This window comes from Mesoplodon bidens, assembly GCF_964165515.1.
Source record: "Mesoplodon bidens genome assembly, chromosome: 8".
In the NCBI taxonomy this organism is placed as follows: domain Eukaryota; kingdom Metazoa; phylum Chordata; class Mammalia; order Artiodactyla; family Ziphiidae; genus Mesoplodon; species Mesoplodon bidens.
This window is the reverse complement of record NC_138165.1, coordinates 105,590,624-105,607,705: the sequence shown is the minus strand read 5'-3', so window position 1 is coordinate 105,607,705 and position 17,082 is coordinate 105,590,624. Positions and strand designations below refer to the sequence as shown.

The window sequence follows — 17,082 nt, the reverse complement described above, 5'->3', positions numbered from 1 at the left end:
ACGCCATCACTTAAAAATCCTCCAGCTAGGGCTTCCCTGGTGGTGCAGTGGTTAGGAATCTGCCTGCCAATGCAGGGGACACGGGTTCGAGCCCTGGTCTGGGAAGATCCCATGTGCCGCGGAGCAACTGGGCCCGTGAGCCACAACTACTGAGCCAGCACGTCTGGAGCCTGTGCTCCGCAACAAGAGAGGCCGTGATAGTGAGAGGCCCGCGCACTGCGATGAAGAGTGGCCCCCGCTTGCCACAACTAGAGAAAGCCCTCGCACAGAAACGAAGACCCAACACAGCAAAAATAAAAAAATTAAAAAATTAAAAAAATCCTCCAGCTACTTCAGGAATTCCAAGCATCATCATGACAATCACTGCAAATAAACTGATGATATTTAAGAAAAGCCGATTATAATGTGATAAATGTTTTAAAGCTAGGAAATTTGCATATGCTATTTTTTAAAAGAGAAGATAGAAGTAAGTCATTTAGTCAGTCAACAACACACAGTTAGGTGGTTCAGATTCCAAGGCGTCTGAGGGTGAAGGAGCTTCTAACAAATACCCCTGAGCTATTTATCCAGGTAACCTTCTCCCAACACCTTCTCAACACCTTCTCAGACAGAGGTCAGCCATGGGCCGGACGTGGCACCTCTCCAACGAAGCTTCTTCCATCCCAGGGAACAGATCATTTAAGTGGGATGGAACGTGCAGGAAAGCTAAAATCACTCCCTTTATTGATCAAGACGTAAATGACCCGAGATGTCACATGGGAATCGCTGTCTGTACGAGGTGGAGTGGGGAAGGCGACTGTGATTAAGAGCAGGAAGCCTGGTTTAATGTCACTGCTCTGTCACCAACTGAATCCTGTGGAATCTTAGGCACATACGTCTCTGTCTTCAGATAAAACAGATCATAGTTCTTCACTTCCTACCTTTGAATAACGCAATGAAAATGAAGAAAAACGTAATGGAATTCCATCTCCTCTTAATGTGGGTACTGCATATATATATATATATATATATATATATATAGATAGATAGATAGATACATACATACATACATACATATATATATATAAATTATTCTTTCCAAGGCCAGAGTGGCATTTTGGCTTTAGGGATTCAATAGCTTTATACCTAGCTGGACATGCTTCACACTCTTTTTCTGTTTTGAGTTTTCTGGGAGGGAAACGAAAGGCAGACCACATCAGGCTCGTGGGTACTCCAGAGCCTGGGGGCAGGGGGACGGCAAGTGAGACCTGTGCTCCGGAGGCAGAGGTTCATGAGCAGGGCCACCGAGTACTCGAGCGTGTAGTCTGACAGGCAGTCAGGCTCCTCCAAGACGTCAATCAGCCAGAAGATGAGGCCATCTTGAATCATCGCTGTCTGCAGTGGGCGCCTAGGATGAAACAGCCTGCAGGGAGTTAGCAAGAAGCCTTTCATGCGACAGTACATAGTAGTGAGAATGCCTATCAGAAAAGAAACTTTACAGAAGTTACGGACCCTGGCGAATATCTTACTGTTAGGCCTGTACAACGGAAGCTACAACAATAAATTCTTTACCTTTCAGGTATATTATTAAAGGTGTAAAGAAAAATAAGGCAGTAAGGAGACTTCCTACTCTGAAAGTTTCCTTTGCAATATTTAGAATTAGCAGCGTATTACTTCAAACACTTAATAAATATTTATTGATAGCTTTTGGTCTACTTAACCCAGGAAACAGAGTCATAGAAATGGTTCACTGACAGACAGATTTTTACCTGAAGTCTAGTCTATATAATGTAGTTCAGGCACTCTGAGCTATGTAAAAGTAAAGAAACACAAAAAAGAAGACCAGCTCATATACCACTTTGATTCAGATCTCTATAGAGTAAGGGTAGTTTAGTAACCTGGGTAATACAGTTTATATGGAATTATTTTCTACCCAAGGTCCAGGTGTAAAATCTTACAAAATCCAATGCCTCATCATAATGTGTTACAGTGGATGTTATCATGTCAACCTTAAGAACTGATAGGACTAAGCACTACAATAACTACAGTTGTTAAATTTCTAAAAGTTTTTCAAATACAGTCAACATCAAGCTAAATCATCTTTATAAACAAACAGAAACATGTTCCTGTGATCTGAGGAAGCAATAACTCTGGAGATTATTTATAGTTCTTTCAATTCATACAGGTAGAACAAGAAATTTTCATCAGCAGAGACATGGCAAATAGTAGGGCCTACATACCTACAGCTTTCCCCCCACAAAATATATACACACTTAGAATATGTCCTTTTTCAGGTTTTAGGTTATTAGTGAGAGTCAGTCAGATGTTAACCACAACTGGTGGGAAGAAAAAGTTAGGGACTGACAGAAAAAGTTAGGGACTCAAGGTACTAAAATTCTTAGTAGTCAACGAGAAAGTCAGGTGGTCATCAGGGAATATGGATTCTGGAAGAATTAGCATATGACCCAGCAATTCCACTCCTAGATACCTACCCGGGAGAAAAGAAAACATATGTCTACACAAAGACTTGTATGCAAATGTTCATAGCAGCATTATGCGTAATAGCCAAAAAGTAGAAACAACCAAGATATCATCAACTGATGAATGAATACACAAAATGTGGTCTGTCCACATAATGCAATGTTATTTGGCAACACAAAGGAACAAAGTACTGATACATGTGACTTGTATGAACCTCAAAAACATTATGCCAAGTGAAAGAAGCCAGTCACAGGTAAATCTACAGAAAACAGAGTGGTGGTTACCTGGGGCGAGGGATAAGAATGAAAAGTGACTGAAAATGCAAATAGGCATGAAGTTTCTTTCTGTGGTGATGGAAATATTCTAAAATTAGACTGTGGTGATGGTTGTACAACTCGGTAAATATACCAAAAATCATTGAATTGTACACTTAAAATGGGTAAATTTTGTGGTATGTAAAATACACCTTAATAATGCTGCCAATTTAGAAAAAAAAGCCTCTGGGAGGACATCAGATCTGCTTCAAGAAGAGGTGTCTAAGATTTAAATCTCTAATGTGGAGCACTCCCAAGTCATGACCAGGTCCAGGCTGAGACTACAGGGCAGGTGGCTGAGATGGGTGGACCAGGAACCAGGAGGCTCCACCCCTGACTTCCACAGAGCAATCTACCCCACCGACTGTGACTGTGCATTTACACGTGCCTCTCCCACAGTGAATTCTGAGCACTTGCAGGTGGAGGCTCTATTGGGGTGCATTCGTGTGCTTATCTCCAAACCTTGCACATGGCTTGAGACACAATCTAGCATCTAGCACCTGGTCAGCACGAGATAATGGTCATTGGAGAATGTAACAGTGCTTTAAAGTGTAGGAGCAGGACGGTTTAGTGGATCCAAGATACGCTTTCCAGCTCCTCTTCAGAAAGTCACCCAACCTCTTCTAAGCATTCACTGAAAAATATCACCTGCATCTTGGATTGTCACTGGGACCAAATAAGCACAAAACAGTGGCTAAGAAACCCCCAAGTTGATTTCACAGGCACCACCATGACCTACTGCACGGTCAGCACCTGAGGCTGAACTTCTGCAAGGCCCCGAGAACGTTCTCCCGGGTGATGACGTCCTTGTCTTCCTCCTTCAGCCTTTCTTCCAGCATCCGCAGCACCTTTGTGCTCTGGGCAAGGTAGCGGCGACCTAATAATATAACCAGAGATGATCAAGGGAGAAAATTTATCTTGTGTTAAGTTCATGCTCCAAAACCACTTTCTATGAAAACTTTGCATATAACACACGTAGAGTTTGGGTAATTTTATGTTCTAGAAAACTTATTATTTCAACTGCAAGTTGGTTTTACTCAATCAACTATCTAATGAATGGAAAACCACTTTTCCTGTCATCTAAACATGATTCACCACTGTGTTCTTGTGCGGAGCACTGTCTTTTATTTACCCCAAATCTTTTTTTCTTTTTTTAAAGATTTTTTTTGATGTGGGCCATTTTTTGTTTTTAAAGTCTTTATTGAATTTGTTACTATACTGCTTCTGTTCTGTGTTTTGGTTTTTTGGCCGTGAGGCATGTGGGATCTTAGCTCCCCGACCAGGGATCAAACCCACACTCCCTGCACTGGAAGGCAAAGTCCCAACCACTGGACCGCCAGGGAAGTCCCTACCCAAAATCTTGAACCCAAAAGTCAGATCACAAGGAAAAATGGGGTGACGAATCTGTGTGTTATGAACCCCTTAGTCTTAACAATAGAGGCAGCCCAGTAGTGCTTTCTGGACACACCCATGGCCTGGAGAAGAAGTTAGGAACCATACCTGGAACCCTATCACTAGCCTGTTGTGAACTTGTATCTTGATACAGATGACATTAATTTCAGACATAAAGTTCAACTGTATTATATGAATGGTCCCTGGCACATACTCTGGCTTATCATAAAATGTTTGTTAAATGGCTGGAAGAACAAACAAATGAATGAAAAAACTTTTGGAGTGTCATACAGTCACAATTTAAAACTCCCATTATTCATGTTAAAAAGAGCTCAAACAGGGGCTTCCCTGGTGGCACAGTGGTTGAGAGTCTGCCTGCTGATGCAGGGGACATGGGTTCGTGCCCCGGTCTGGGAAGATCCCACATGCTGCGGAGCGGCTGGGCCCGTGAGCCATGGCCGCTGAGCCTGTGCGTCCAGAGCCTGTGCTCCGCAACGGGAGAGGCCACAACAGTGAGAGGCCCGCGTACCGAAAAAAAAAAAAAAAAAAAAAAAGAGCTCAAACAAATTAGAATTTATGGGAGGTAATGGCATTTTGTAAAACCATTTTGAATTAAATTATGGTGGCATGTTATTTTGGGAATTTTCAAATCCTCTTGATTTAAAAGGATTAGTGTTTTGAAAGACATGGTATAGTGCTTATTGGGATCACTTTATTTCACCAACCTTATTTGGCCTTAAGTAGAGAATGATAAAAAATGCATTACCTGCTATCTTGAGAGCAATCTAAAAAGTACTACATTACAATACCAGAAAGCTTACAAAATAAAACCAAAGGCTAACAAAATAAACTCCAAAACCATCAAAATTTGCTCTGACATAAATTACAGCAATATGACAACAACTAAGTTTTTCAAAAGACCTTAGATGCATTAAACAGTAATAAACTGAGGAATCACGTCATTGCTAAGAAACTTGGGGAAGAATGTGTTTTCACAGGGAAAAACACATCCACAAGACCTAGCTCTTCTCTTTGAAGGTATCAATGAAACAAAAAAATGTTGCCTGCCGTATCAGTAAGCAAAGGATGTTGCAGACATCAAGCCACTACAGCCACTCTGGACGGTGAGCCCTGAGGGAACTCAGGATGGAGACCAACGGGCTGCCCACTGCCAAGCCCTCAGCCTCTGCAGCCACCCCCAGCGGTGCACCCTGAAGAGGTTCAGGATGGGAGAGCACAGGATATGGCCCTAGATCACTGAGGTGCCTGTCAAAGGAATGATTTCAGTGAGCCCAGACTCTTGCACCTTCCCGTACACAGAAAAGTGCTGAGTTCCTTAACTTGAGATGCCTGGCTTTCTTTAACAGTGATCTTTTGATGCTCTGTCTACCTCATCTTTGCAAAAACTCCTATATACCCCGGCTCCCCCCTTGCCTCTTCGGAGCAGTCCCTCCGAGCTATGTAAGATGCTGCATCCGGGCTTAAGTCTTCAGTTTTGTCCGCCAAATAAAACATAATTCTCAGCTTTTCATTTTTTTCCCTCAGTCGGCAAGGAGAGCTGCCGTCTCACCTTCTGCCAGGGATGCAAAAGCGTTGATGAGCCTGGCCATGTACTGCCGTACCACCTCACTCTTTGAGTGCAGCAGCTGCAGCACACTCCTCTGTGGGAGAACAAAAAAAAGAAAAATATATATATATTAAAGAGGAAAAGTAATGAAGTGAAAGAAAAGTGAGGGAGAAGCATATGTCTCCTCTGCAGGTCTGCTGTTCTCTTCCTCTGAGTGAACTTATTAGAGGTGATTCAGTCTTGATTTCCAACTGATTTTTTTTCTGAGAGTTGGCAAAAAAATATAAGTTTTTCAGACTTCCAAATTTAGAAGAATTAATGATTCAAAGCACTTAGAATGGTGACTGACACCAAGTAAGCAATACTATTTGCTATGACTGTTGCTGATGTTTTTCCAGGTAGAACGATTGATCCAACACTCGTCTAACTTCGCTCCCTCCAAAACCGCCATAAAACTATAGTAAATGGATTCTTTAAGGAGACAAATCCTCAAGGACAGAGAGGACAGCACAAGAAAACATAACAACACTATATTGGAATCAGGAATGCAGGATGGTAACAAACTTAGCAGACCCAGGAACGCCAAGCGGGCAATGAGGAATCACCCAGCTTATGTCACGTAATCCTCAAAAGTCTCAAGAACTGGGGGGGGGGAATCAAGAAGAAGGAATGAAAGCTGTGGAAGCAGCAGCTAGGTCCCACCCGCGCTGCTCCTGCACAGCTGTCCTCCCATGCACCTCCCATCACACATCCGGGGGCGCTCTCTTTTGAGGGCAACACAAAAGGTCTCTGGACGGAGGACAGCAGGCACAGGTGAGCAGGGCTGCCACGCCAAAATGGAGCAGGGGTGGTGCCTAAAAGCAGGATAAATGCTCGACAGAGAGCCACCCCCGTCCTCTTCCCCTACCTGGCTCTCGGAACACTGCCAACCAGACTGTTACCTTTTAGGCAGATTAGAAGACACTTCCTGGAGGAGAATGACCAGCCCTGAAAACAGGGAAAGAGCTAAAGTTCCTGAAATCAGAGGTTCCCAATAGATGGCCCACCAGGGTCACCCTCAGTGGAGCTCTAGGCCTACAGGCCTGACCCTCACCTTCAGAACCGCCAGTCAGCTTTTCAGTCCCTCCACTCTAAACATTAGGAGATAACCAAGGTCTACCAGGAACTCAAGGAAAGTTTCTAACATGGAAAATAAGGCCAAAACAAATGGGGCAGGGGAGAGAAGCAACTTCGAGGAAATGAGACTGCAGGGAGAAGAAAACTAAAAATAGACAAAAATTTGTCATTAATATCCTCAGAGATATAACTGTATCCATGCAACAACAGAATGCTACCAAAAAACACAAAAACACAAAAAAGGGAAATGAAAAACTCTACAGGAAGGTTGGAAAATAAAGATGTGGAAATCTCCCAGAAAGTGGAACAAAAAGAAAAACATGGAAACTATGAGAAAAAAGAGAATTAGAGAACCAGTTCAAGAGGCCCAACATTCAGAAAGCATGAGCAGAGAAAACAAGAGAGGAAATCATCAACAAAACGACTCAAGAAAGGTTCCCAGAACTAAAGTTGTCAGATTGAAAGGACTCACAAAGTGCTCAAAACAGTGAATCAAATACACATCATGAAAGGCATCAATGGGAAGTTCATTAACACTGGTGAAAAAGAAAAGATTCAACACGTTTCTAGAGAGAAGAAAACAGGTCACATACAAAGGGTCAGGAATTAGAATGGCTTGGGACTTTTCAACAGCAACACTGGAACCTAAAAGACAATGAAGCAATATCTTCAAAATTCTGAAGGATAATTATTTACAACCCAGAGTTCTATACAAAGAATAACGATATTTTCAGACATACACAGTCTTGAAAAATATACTCCCCATCCATCCTTTTTCTAGAAGCTATTAACTAAAGGCTGTGCTTCACCAAGAAAACAATACGGGATATTGGAAACAGAGATCCAATTCAGGAAAGGGCTGCAAGGAATCAACATACGTTTGGTGAAAAGAGATTTCTGGAAGGCAGCTGTGCCCCAGATGTGGAGGGCCACCAGTACAGGCTGAATGACTGACTCAAGAGAGTGACATACCAAAGGCTGTCATCCCCAAGATGCCTACTGCCACTGTACCATCTTCATTTAGGTAAAATTTTTATTGAAATATAACATCCATACAGAATATTGCCCAGATCATGAGTGTGCGGCTTGATGACACACGGGTAACCGGTAGTCAAATCAAGAAACAGAACATTACCAAAGCCCCAGACACCCTTCTGGGGTCCCTTTCCAAATCAAGGGCAATATCTCTCCTGGCTTCTTATAGCGTAGGTTAGTTCTGTCTGTTTTTAAATTTTTTAAATAAATAAAGTCATGCAGTATGTATTCTTTTATATCTGACTTTTTCATTCAGTTTTATGTTTGTGAGATTCATCCATGTTGTATGCTGTGTGCTCCTTCTTATTGCTCAATATATCCCATTTTACAAATATATCCCAGGTGATTTATCCATTCTACTCTTGATGGGACATTTGGGTTATAGCCAGAGTTTTGATTCTTATAAATAGTGCTGCTATGAGCATTCTTACACATCTTTTAGTTGAACGTATGGACACATTTCTGTTGGGGTTATACTTAGGAGTGGTTTTGCTAGGACACAGACTATGCGGTTTTAGTAAATATGGCCAGGGATCCAAAGTAGTGCACCATGTAACATATTTTCAAATAGAGTGCAAACTACCTGGGTAAGGTGAGCCCAGACTCATCCACACTTGGTTACCCCTGCCCTTGTTCTGATGAAGCTCCAGCTCCCCCATTCACACCCTGCTGTGTGGATCAAAGTCTTTTCATCCCCACAGAAGTGTCCTCATGTGATCAGCTCCTGAGAACTAGAAGTAGACGAGGCAAGCTTAAAAACCAAAATTACAGAGCGGCTCACCATTCCCCTTGGCCATACATAATGCTGCTGGATAACCAGTACCTGGCCTACCTTTCAGCCCTGCCAGAGGCCCTGTGCTTCCTGGGACTCTCTCCTGACTTTGATTACCAATGTCCCCAGAGGGGACCATTAACAGCCCAGGGAAGCTACGCCTGATTATAATCCAGCAATTTTATTCATGTCATCTTCCCCTAGGTGCCTTCATCTAACATGGGAACAGTGCCCTTTCCTTGCAGAGCAAGGTCTGTGCTTGCTACTCAGCAAACCCCAAATCAAACACTATATTATTCAGGGTACATATGCAAATGTGGACACTACAAAGAAAAGCAAGGAACTGATTGAGACAAAAGTGAGGGTGTGCACACTCCTGTTCAATGCAGCATTATTTACAACAGCGAAACGGTAGAGGTAACTCAAGTGTCTGTTGATCAATGGATAAACAAAACGTGGGAGATTATATATATATATATATATATATATATATATATCCCAATTTATTTTGGTGTCATGGTGACACGGCACCCATATTTCCCAAGGAGTTCTCCTGCTCTGCAGATTCTCTGACATCTTAAGATAACTCCAGCTCATTCCTTATTAAAAAAAATAAATAAGCCATAGCAATTAAAAATAATGACCTGAGGAAGACATGACATCTTCAGTGACTATAAAGATTTCGGCATTTTGACAAATATCATATATCACAAAACCTAAGACACCTTTCATAGGAGGACATATTATTTTTTTATATATATCCAAGAAAGAAAAAAGCACTGCAAGTTAAACTGTAACAGGCCATCGGCTATTAGATACACCCCAGTTTCGGAGATGCTAAAATGCGGGAAGAAATTACATCTTAGATTCAATGAAATATCGCAGTTCAGACAGAATCAGTATTGAATTCACTCTTTGAATTTGAGTTCGTAAGTCATGACAGTATATTATTCAGCTGCTTTGTGTCTTATAGGCTGGTTTCTGTGCCATTACAAATACCAACAGAAAAAAAAAGGAAAAGAAAATAAGAATCTGAGGGATTATTTTTCATACTTAACTGTTTCATGGGAACAATACGATTGTGTACAAAGAAGAAACTCAAAACCCTTAAATGTTGTCACCTGTGCACACAACAGATTACGTGCAACAAGCTTTCTCCAGGGCTGTTTCATCAGCGATCCTAAGAGGTATTGATACTGCACTCAGGGCGCACACTGTGAAGCCTAATAGGAGGGAGATGAAGTTTTTAGAGCATTTTGGATAACGATGAAACTGAAATAATGAGATGCAGTATCTCCTCTGCATAGGGCATGTTCAAGCTGTCGTTCCTCCTTCGGTAGGATACCAGGTGCTGAGAACAGGGAAGAGGGATGAGGAGGGGGGAGGAGGACTCCTCCGAGCTGGGCCCTGGGTTAAGTTCTTCCCACACGTGACCACACGCAGCCTTCCCAACAACCTCACGAGGCAGGTGATGGCCCCTTCTTGGTGGTGGAAAGCTCCCTGAGACTGAGAAATTTGCCTAAGGGTGTCTGGCCAATAGTCGGTGGGGCAGAGATTTGAAACCAGTTTATCTCCCTCTAAACCCCATACTTTTCCCACTGCACCATTAGACCTATCTGGTCCAAAGCTATATACAAAGAGTGTTGAAGACACTTTTTAAGTCGGGCCCAGATGAAAACAGTTTGAATCTGCTTACCTGCCTTGCCCATTGTAAGTCATGCTGAATTTTCAGGACTCACGGTAAGCAGTGGGGTGAGGGAAAGAGCGGGGAATTTGAGAAAAGGAAAAATGGCAGAAAGGAGCTCCAGAGTTGAATCAAGCAGTACTAACTTGTTTCGGACTCTGCATTAGAAGTGAGAAGTGGGACAGTGTCCAGGGTGGACAGCAGATTTCGGAAGCTAACAGAAGCGCCAGGCTGACATACAGTCACTACGCTGAAGATACGCATAGAAATGAAAGCCTCCTCCTTCTAAGATCCTTCCCAGAAATGCAGGCCCTGGCTGGACGCTGGCCCCTCTCTCACCCACCTGGCTGCGGCTGTGACACTCCAAGAGGTCGTTGCTGATGTAGGCCTGCAGAACGGTCTCCCTCTGCTCTCCAGGGTGCGATGTGGTCAAGCGCTAGAATGAAGAAAAACAAGGGCAACAGGACCCAGGTGTCGATGTGGAGGAAACTGTTCCCACAGCTGGCAGCACCAGTAACTATGCATTTCACCAAACAGGATGAGTAATACCCAGCCGGCTGGCCAACCAGCCAACAAGTCAGTTAACAAAAAATTACAGCGTACTTCCGAATGGGCGATGCAGGACTCAACTTACACGTGTAGCCTCCAGAGCAGTGAAGGATTGTGTCAGACTGGATTGTAAGGGAGCAGATAAGAGACAGTGCACCAATGCCTGGAGAGGGCTTTTTTTTTTTTTTTTTTTTTTTGCCGTAAGTGGCTCAAGAGTTGGTACCCGAAGGACGAGCAGACTATTGGGCAGCATGGGGGGATGTGAGCGGAGTGGGGGCTGGGACGTGTGGTCCAGCTGAGGGCGGTGTGAACACACAGGGTGCCTTTGCATGGTGCCCGACGGGGGGGGGGCATTAATGAGCACCAGGCGCACAGAGCAGACCCATCCCACAGGGGCTGGCACAGCAGCACTGCGGATACTGTGTGTGCATGTACGTGTGCGTGCGCGTGTGTGGCACCCCTGGCACCGCCCTCCTTGCATATGGTCCTCCCTCCCCCCAGGGCCTCCCTCCTTGGCCGCAGTGGGCCCCACGTCTCCGGGACCCCGGCCTCTCAGGACCTCCACCTTTGGGTTCCGGACAGTCTGCTGCTCTTCCCGCCTTCTCACCCGTGGGCTTTACACGGTCACAGGGGCTGCCGCCCTTCTGGTGAGTTCGGAGGCTACTGCTGGGCTGGGGTGCAGGGGTGAGGGGCTGGAGGGGTCTTAGACAGAATTACAAGGATCTCTTTATTTTTCCTGCTTGTTCTATGACATTCATTCAGCAAGCAATATCCTGTCTCACCAAGACGCTCAATAGCATGGACCGATAGCAAGTGCCCGGCGGATAATCGAAGAGCCAAAGGGAGGCTGGTAACTGGAGCAGCGGCAAACCTCTGGGCAGGGACAGCCACTAGCGGTTACTCATGTCACCCCACCCACTCTAGTCAACAAAACCAGAGCAGACACACTGGCCACAGGACTCTTCCTGCTGATCCTGGATGCGTCCTCAGAGTGCTCCTCCAGACCATATTCCAGGAAGCACTGCCAACCATCAGAGTGCAAGTGAGGAGAGTTTTTGTTATCCAGAGAGATGGGGAAATCACTCAGAGGCATTTGGATGTCAAGATAACCTGAAATTTGGGGATCCATGAAGGGGTTTGACGCTATTGCGAGGTGAATTAGAATAGATTGTTCAGTTAAAGAGTGAACCAGGGACTTTCCTGGTGGCCCAGGGGTTAAGAATCCACCTGCTAATGCAGGGGACACGAGTTCGAGCCCTGGTCCGGGAAGATCCCACATGCCGCAGAGCAACTAAGCCCATGCGCCACAACTACTGAGCCTGTGTGCCACAACTACTGAGCCTGCGCGCTAGAGCTGCATGCCACAACTACTGAAGCCCACGCACCTACAGCCCGTGCTCTGCAGCAAGAGAAGCCACCGCAATGAGAAGCCCACGCACCACAGTGAAGGGTAGCCCCTGCTTGCCACAACTAGAGAAAGCCCAAGAGCAGCAACGAAGACCCAATGTAGCCAAAAATAAATAAATAAATAAATAAATTTATATAAATAAATAAATAAATAAACTGTACTCCAATAAAAATTAAAAAAAAAAAAAAAAGAGTGAACCAGTGTTGGCTTAGGCCAGCAGTTCTCAAAATGTAGTCTGGGGAACCCCGGGAATCTAGAAGGGGTTCCCTTCAGGGAGAGTTCCCTTCAGGAGAGTCCCTTCAGGGTAGTCTAGAAGGTCACAATTATTTTCATAATACTACTAAGGCATGTTTTGTCTTTTTAATGATCAACCTCTCAGAGGTCATATGAAGTGTGATAGATACTGTGACAAACTGAATGTAGAAGCAGAGATGAGAATCCAGCTGCCCTCCATTAAGCCAGACATTAAAGAAATTTATGAAAGTGTAAAACAATGTCAGTCTTCTCACTAATTTTTTTTTAGTTTGGAAAATAGTTATTTTTCACACAAAATATGTTATTTCTGTTATGTCCTCGGTTTATTATTGTTCATCTCAAATGAATTAATAAATATATGTTTTACGTTTTCTCAGCTTTAACTTCTAATACTGTCAACTTTGGTAGATAAAATTCACATAAACAAAAGCTCTTTGGGTTCCTCAGTAATTTTTGACAGTGTCAAGAGGTCTGGGACTAGAAAGCTTGAGAACCACTGCCTTAACTGTGATCAATCTGAAAATTGGCGAGAAAAGCAACCATTTATTTATTTAAACGAAGGCTTTTTTTCCGGCTGCGCCGCGTGGCTTGCGGGATCTTAGTTCCCTGACCAGGGATCGAACCTGTGCCCCCTGCTGGGGAAGCGTGGAGTCCTAACCACTGGACCACCAGGGAATTCCCAGAAAAGCAACTACTTAGATGACACTCTATTTTCCTTAAAGACTTGTTAATATGTTTTCACCCTTGATGTCTGCTCGTGTGGCTGCGCAGGAATACCTAAATCCAGAGGTCTCTGCGGGGGTCAGTGTGAGCGGGACTCGTGCTCTAACACACCGACGCCACCAGCTGTGAGTCTGGCTCAGGACCGGGGAAGGGCCAGCTGCCAGGACATCTCCAGGGCCTTGAAACTACATGTACCAAATCATCATGTACCAAATCATCGAGTGAGGGCAATGGCAGCTGTGACGTCAACATAGGGGTTTTTAAAAAGAGACCACAGCGATCTTCGGAAGCTGCTTTTCATTTTCGCTCTTGGTGTCAGCAGGAAGCATGAAGAAAGATTTTGAGAAGATGGGTTAAAAGATACAGGCAAGGCAGCCAGCCAAGAAAACCAGCATGGCCTTTTTTTTTTTTTCGGTACCTGGGCCTCCCACTGTTGTGGCCTCTCCCATTGCGGAGCACAGGCTCCGCGGCCATGGCTCACGGGCCCAGCCACTCCGCAGCATGTGGGATCTTCCCGGACAGGGGCACGAACCTGTGTCCCCTGCATCGGCAGGTGGACTCTCAACCACTGCGCCACCAGGGAAGCCCCCCTTTTTATTTTAACTTCAAGAAAAAGGTACTTACCCAGCGCAGAGCCTGCAACAAGAAGGCTTTCAAGCGGTCACTCCCCAAAATCAAATCCTTCTTCAGTTTCTCATAATCCAAGGAGGGCAGTAATGGGACATCCTTCAATTTCCTACTCAGCAACACAAGTTCAAAGAGAAAGAACAGTGCAAAAGGGCATGTTCATTACGCCTCCTGAGTATCATGACAGTCTCATCTAGAGCTGCTCTGACACACTGTATGGGCAGTGGCCCACTTGCTCTCTGTGCTCCTGGCATTAACTCCAGGCCTCCACCAAGAGGGCTGGATTCCAGGCCCCCCACCCCAGCTTCAACGGGCTCAGCTCCGTCTCTTCTGTTGCATGTACTGGGGTCTATAAAACACTTTTCCTAAAACAAGGAGTCTCTGCCTAATGGGATTAGAAACCATCATATTCACAATAGCCCAGGGCTCCACATCATGGGGATGAAATCATCTTGGAGGCATCATAGAATCCTGAGTTCTATTTAGAATCCTGAGCCAAGTCCAAAGCCTATTAGTTTCAGCAGGCCCCTAGGGTCCTTCCTAAAAACCTGAAGCCACTGTCCCTCTCAAGCCTGAGGGACTGGCTTGGGGGGAAGTGAAGGACAGAACAGGGGTCAGAAAACAACTGTGAAGAGGAGGTGCACAGCTGACCCTCCAGGAGGTAGGAGGGTGTGGCCAGGAAGCGGCAGTGGGGACGTGCCAGTGAGGCAGGTGGTAAGCAGGGCAATTTGCAAACCCTCCTCAAGAGGACTCCGAGTCAGACCTCAGGCGAAGGCAGGTTTCAACTAAGAGAGATCGCTGTTCAGAGATCTACACGGTGCAGATGACCCAACACCTGCATCTGGCTGGCCAGAAACAAAAGGGACCACCTCAGATACCTTGTCACTAAAACAAGTATCTTCACATTTTGTTTTGTTGAATAGAAGATTGGAGTGTATAGAAAAATTGAAAACTGAGTGAGGTCTGCACTGTCTCCATGTTAATTTCCTCGTTTTGCTGTTGTACTACAGTCAGATAAGATGTCACCACCTTATCTGAGACACTGAGGGACTCAGCTTCCTATGAATCTATAATTATTTCAAAATAAAAAAACTAAGAACAAAACAAAATATGATTCTTCTAATACTGTGCAGAGACTATTAATATTAAATGAGAATTCATGAAGAGTTGAGTGAAAAGACTAAAGCTGTAGGGTTTCATTTGTTTTTAAAGGGTGGAGTAAAAACTGAGCTAATACCTCTGGGAGGTAGGATTTGGGGTTCTTTAAATTTTCTTCTTCATGTTTCTATAGACTCACATTTTCTATAATGAGCATGTATTACTTACATTATAGGAAAAAATTACATGCTAGTTTTTTTTTTTTTTTTTTTTTTGGCCACGCCACGCAGCTTGCAGGATCTTAGTTCCCCAAGACCATGGATCGAACCCGTGCCCTCAGCAGTGAAAGCGCACATTCCTAACCACTGGACCACCAGGGTATTCCCTTAAGGTTAGTTTTTAAAAGAAAAAATGAGATCCTCTTATAGGGCCTGGAAGAAAAAAGCCAGAAAAGAGGGCATCGAATGGTGTCTCAGTTAACACTCCTGGGGAGGAGCGTCAGCGTCTTCTATTTAATATAGCAAACGGGGCTTCCCTGGTGGCGCAGTGGTTGAGAGTCCGCCTGCTGATGCAGGGGACACGGGTTCGTGCCCCGGTCCGGGAGGATCCCGCATGCCGTGGAGCGGCTGGGCCCGTGAGCCATGACGGCTGAGCCTGCGCATCCGGAGCCTGTGCTCCGCAACGGGAGAGGCCATAACGGTGAGAGGCCTGCGTAAGGCAAAAAAAAAAAAAAAAAAGATTAAAAAAAATATATAGCAAATGGTAAACCTCCGTACATGGCACATTGATTATTTTGATTTTTTTCCAGAGGCAGATACTATTGTGAGTTTAAAAATTAATACAAATACTTTAAAAAATTCCATTTATAAATAACTGGTCAGTATTCTTCAAAAGTGTCAAGGCCTCGAAAGACAAAGACTGAAGAATGATTTCAAATTAAAGGAAACTAAGACATGACAAGACTAACGTGCGATCCTGGATTGAACCTCAGACCAGAGAAAGGACATAATGGAACAACTGATAAAATATGAATAAGCCCTGCAGACTAGAGGACAGTACTTTTTCAGCATTAATTTTCTGATTTTGATAACTGCACTGGGCTTGTGTAAAATATTAACACTGGGGAATCTGGGTGAAGGGTATATGGGAATTCTTTGTTCTATTTTTGCAACTCTGAAATTATTTCAAAATGAAAAAAAGTTTTAATTTAAAATGCTAACAGGCTCTTTTGCTAGACAAAAAAAGTTCCATTTGTAAAGCCAAGTTTGATAATGTTCTATAGCTGGGGAACTTCTACTCAAAGGAGGAAAAACGGTCATATATATTTGGGCCATATTTACTTGCCAGTAATGGCAATATTACTAAGTTGCTCAGCTATCCCCCATTTCTGTGGTCCAGCCACTCTCCCACAGTCCATGAGGAAACTGAGGTACAGACAGGTTATAAAAGTGGTCCAAGGTCACAGAGCCGGTGGCAGAGGGGGGTTTTAACCCTGGCAGTCTGCATTCTACAGCCACCATCTGAAGTGAACAGAGTGCAGGGTTAATGTCAGACTCGGGCAGGACCGAGGGAAGGAGGAATGTTGTATCGACCGCAGGTGTCTTGGTAATATCATAGCACCCACCCCTCCAATCCCCACCACCACCCAAGGCTGGCTCAGAGGGTCACCAGAACCCACCCTAGTCCTCGTGTCCATGCCAAAGGTTCTCAACTTCCCTGCTAGTGCAACACACGTGCCTGGTGAAGCCCCCGTGCATCAGATACCCGCATGGGGGACAGCCTAACTGACTTGGATAGGAATGCTCCAGCACACACAGAGCTATCCTGTGGCCCTGGTCACAATGTGACTCAGGAGAGAACATAAAATTTAGACACTGCAACGTTCTGTTGACTGCCCTATGACAGTGGATTAAACTGATTTCTATAGAATATTATAGGAACAATTCAACAGTTTTTTCCATTGGATGCTACCTCGCCAGCGTAAATAGAATTGACTTTAAAAGATACTTTTATAAGTATTTTATAAGTATTACTTATGATTACTGGTATTTCCTTTAACACCCACATGTAGCTCCAGCTTAA

At 44.3% G+C, this 17,082-nt stretch overlaps 1 protein-coding gene across 2 annotated transcripts in view; it reads right to left on the bottom strand.

Moving 5' to 3' along the window:
- ARMC9 (armadillo repeat containing 9) overlaps window positions 1-17,082 on the bottom strand; it is a 142,763-nt gene that overhangs the window by 79,873 nt on the left and 45,808 nt on the right. For both annotated transcript variants that reach the window (XM_081241624.1, XM_081241623.1), the window contains exons 11-15: window positions 13,900-14,011; window positions 10,684-10,776; window positions 5,737-5,827; window positions 3,528-3,651; window positions 1,248-1,402 (exon numbers count right to left, since the gene is read on the bottom strand). In XM_081241624.1, the coding sequence (XP_081097750.1) occupies window positions 1,248-1,402; window positions 3,528-3,651; window positions 5,737-5,827; window positions 10,684-10,776; window positions 13,900-14,011 (575 nt within the window). The remainder of the gene's footprint in view (window positions 1-1,247; window positions 1,403-3,527; window positions 3,652-5,736; window positions 5,828-10,683; window positions 10,777-13,899; window positions 14,012-17,082) is intronic.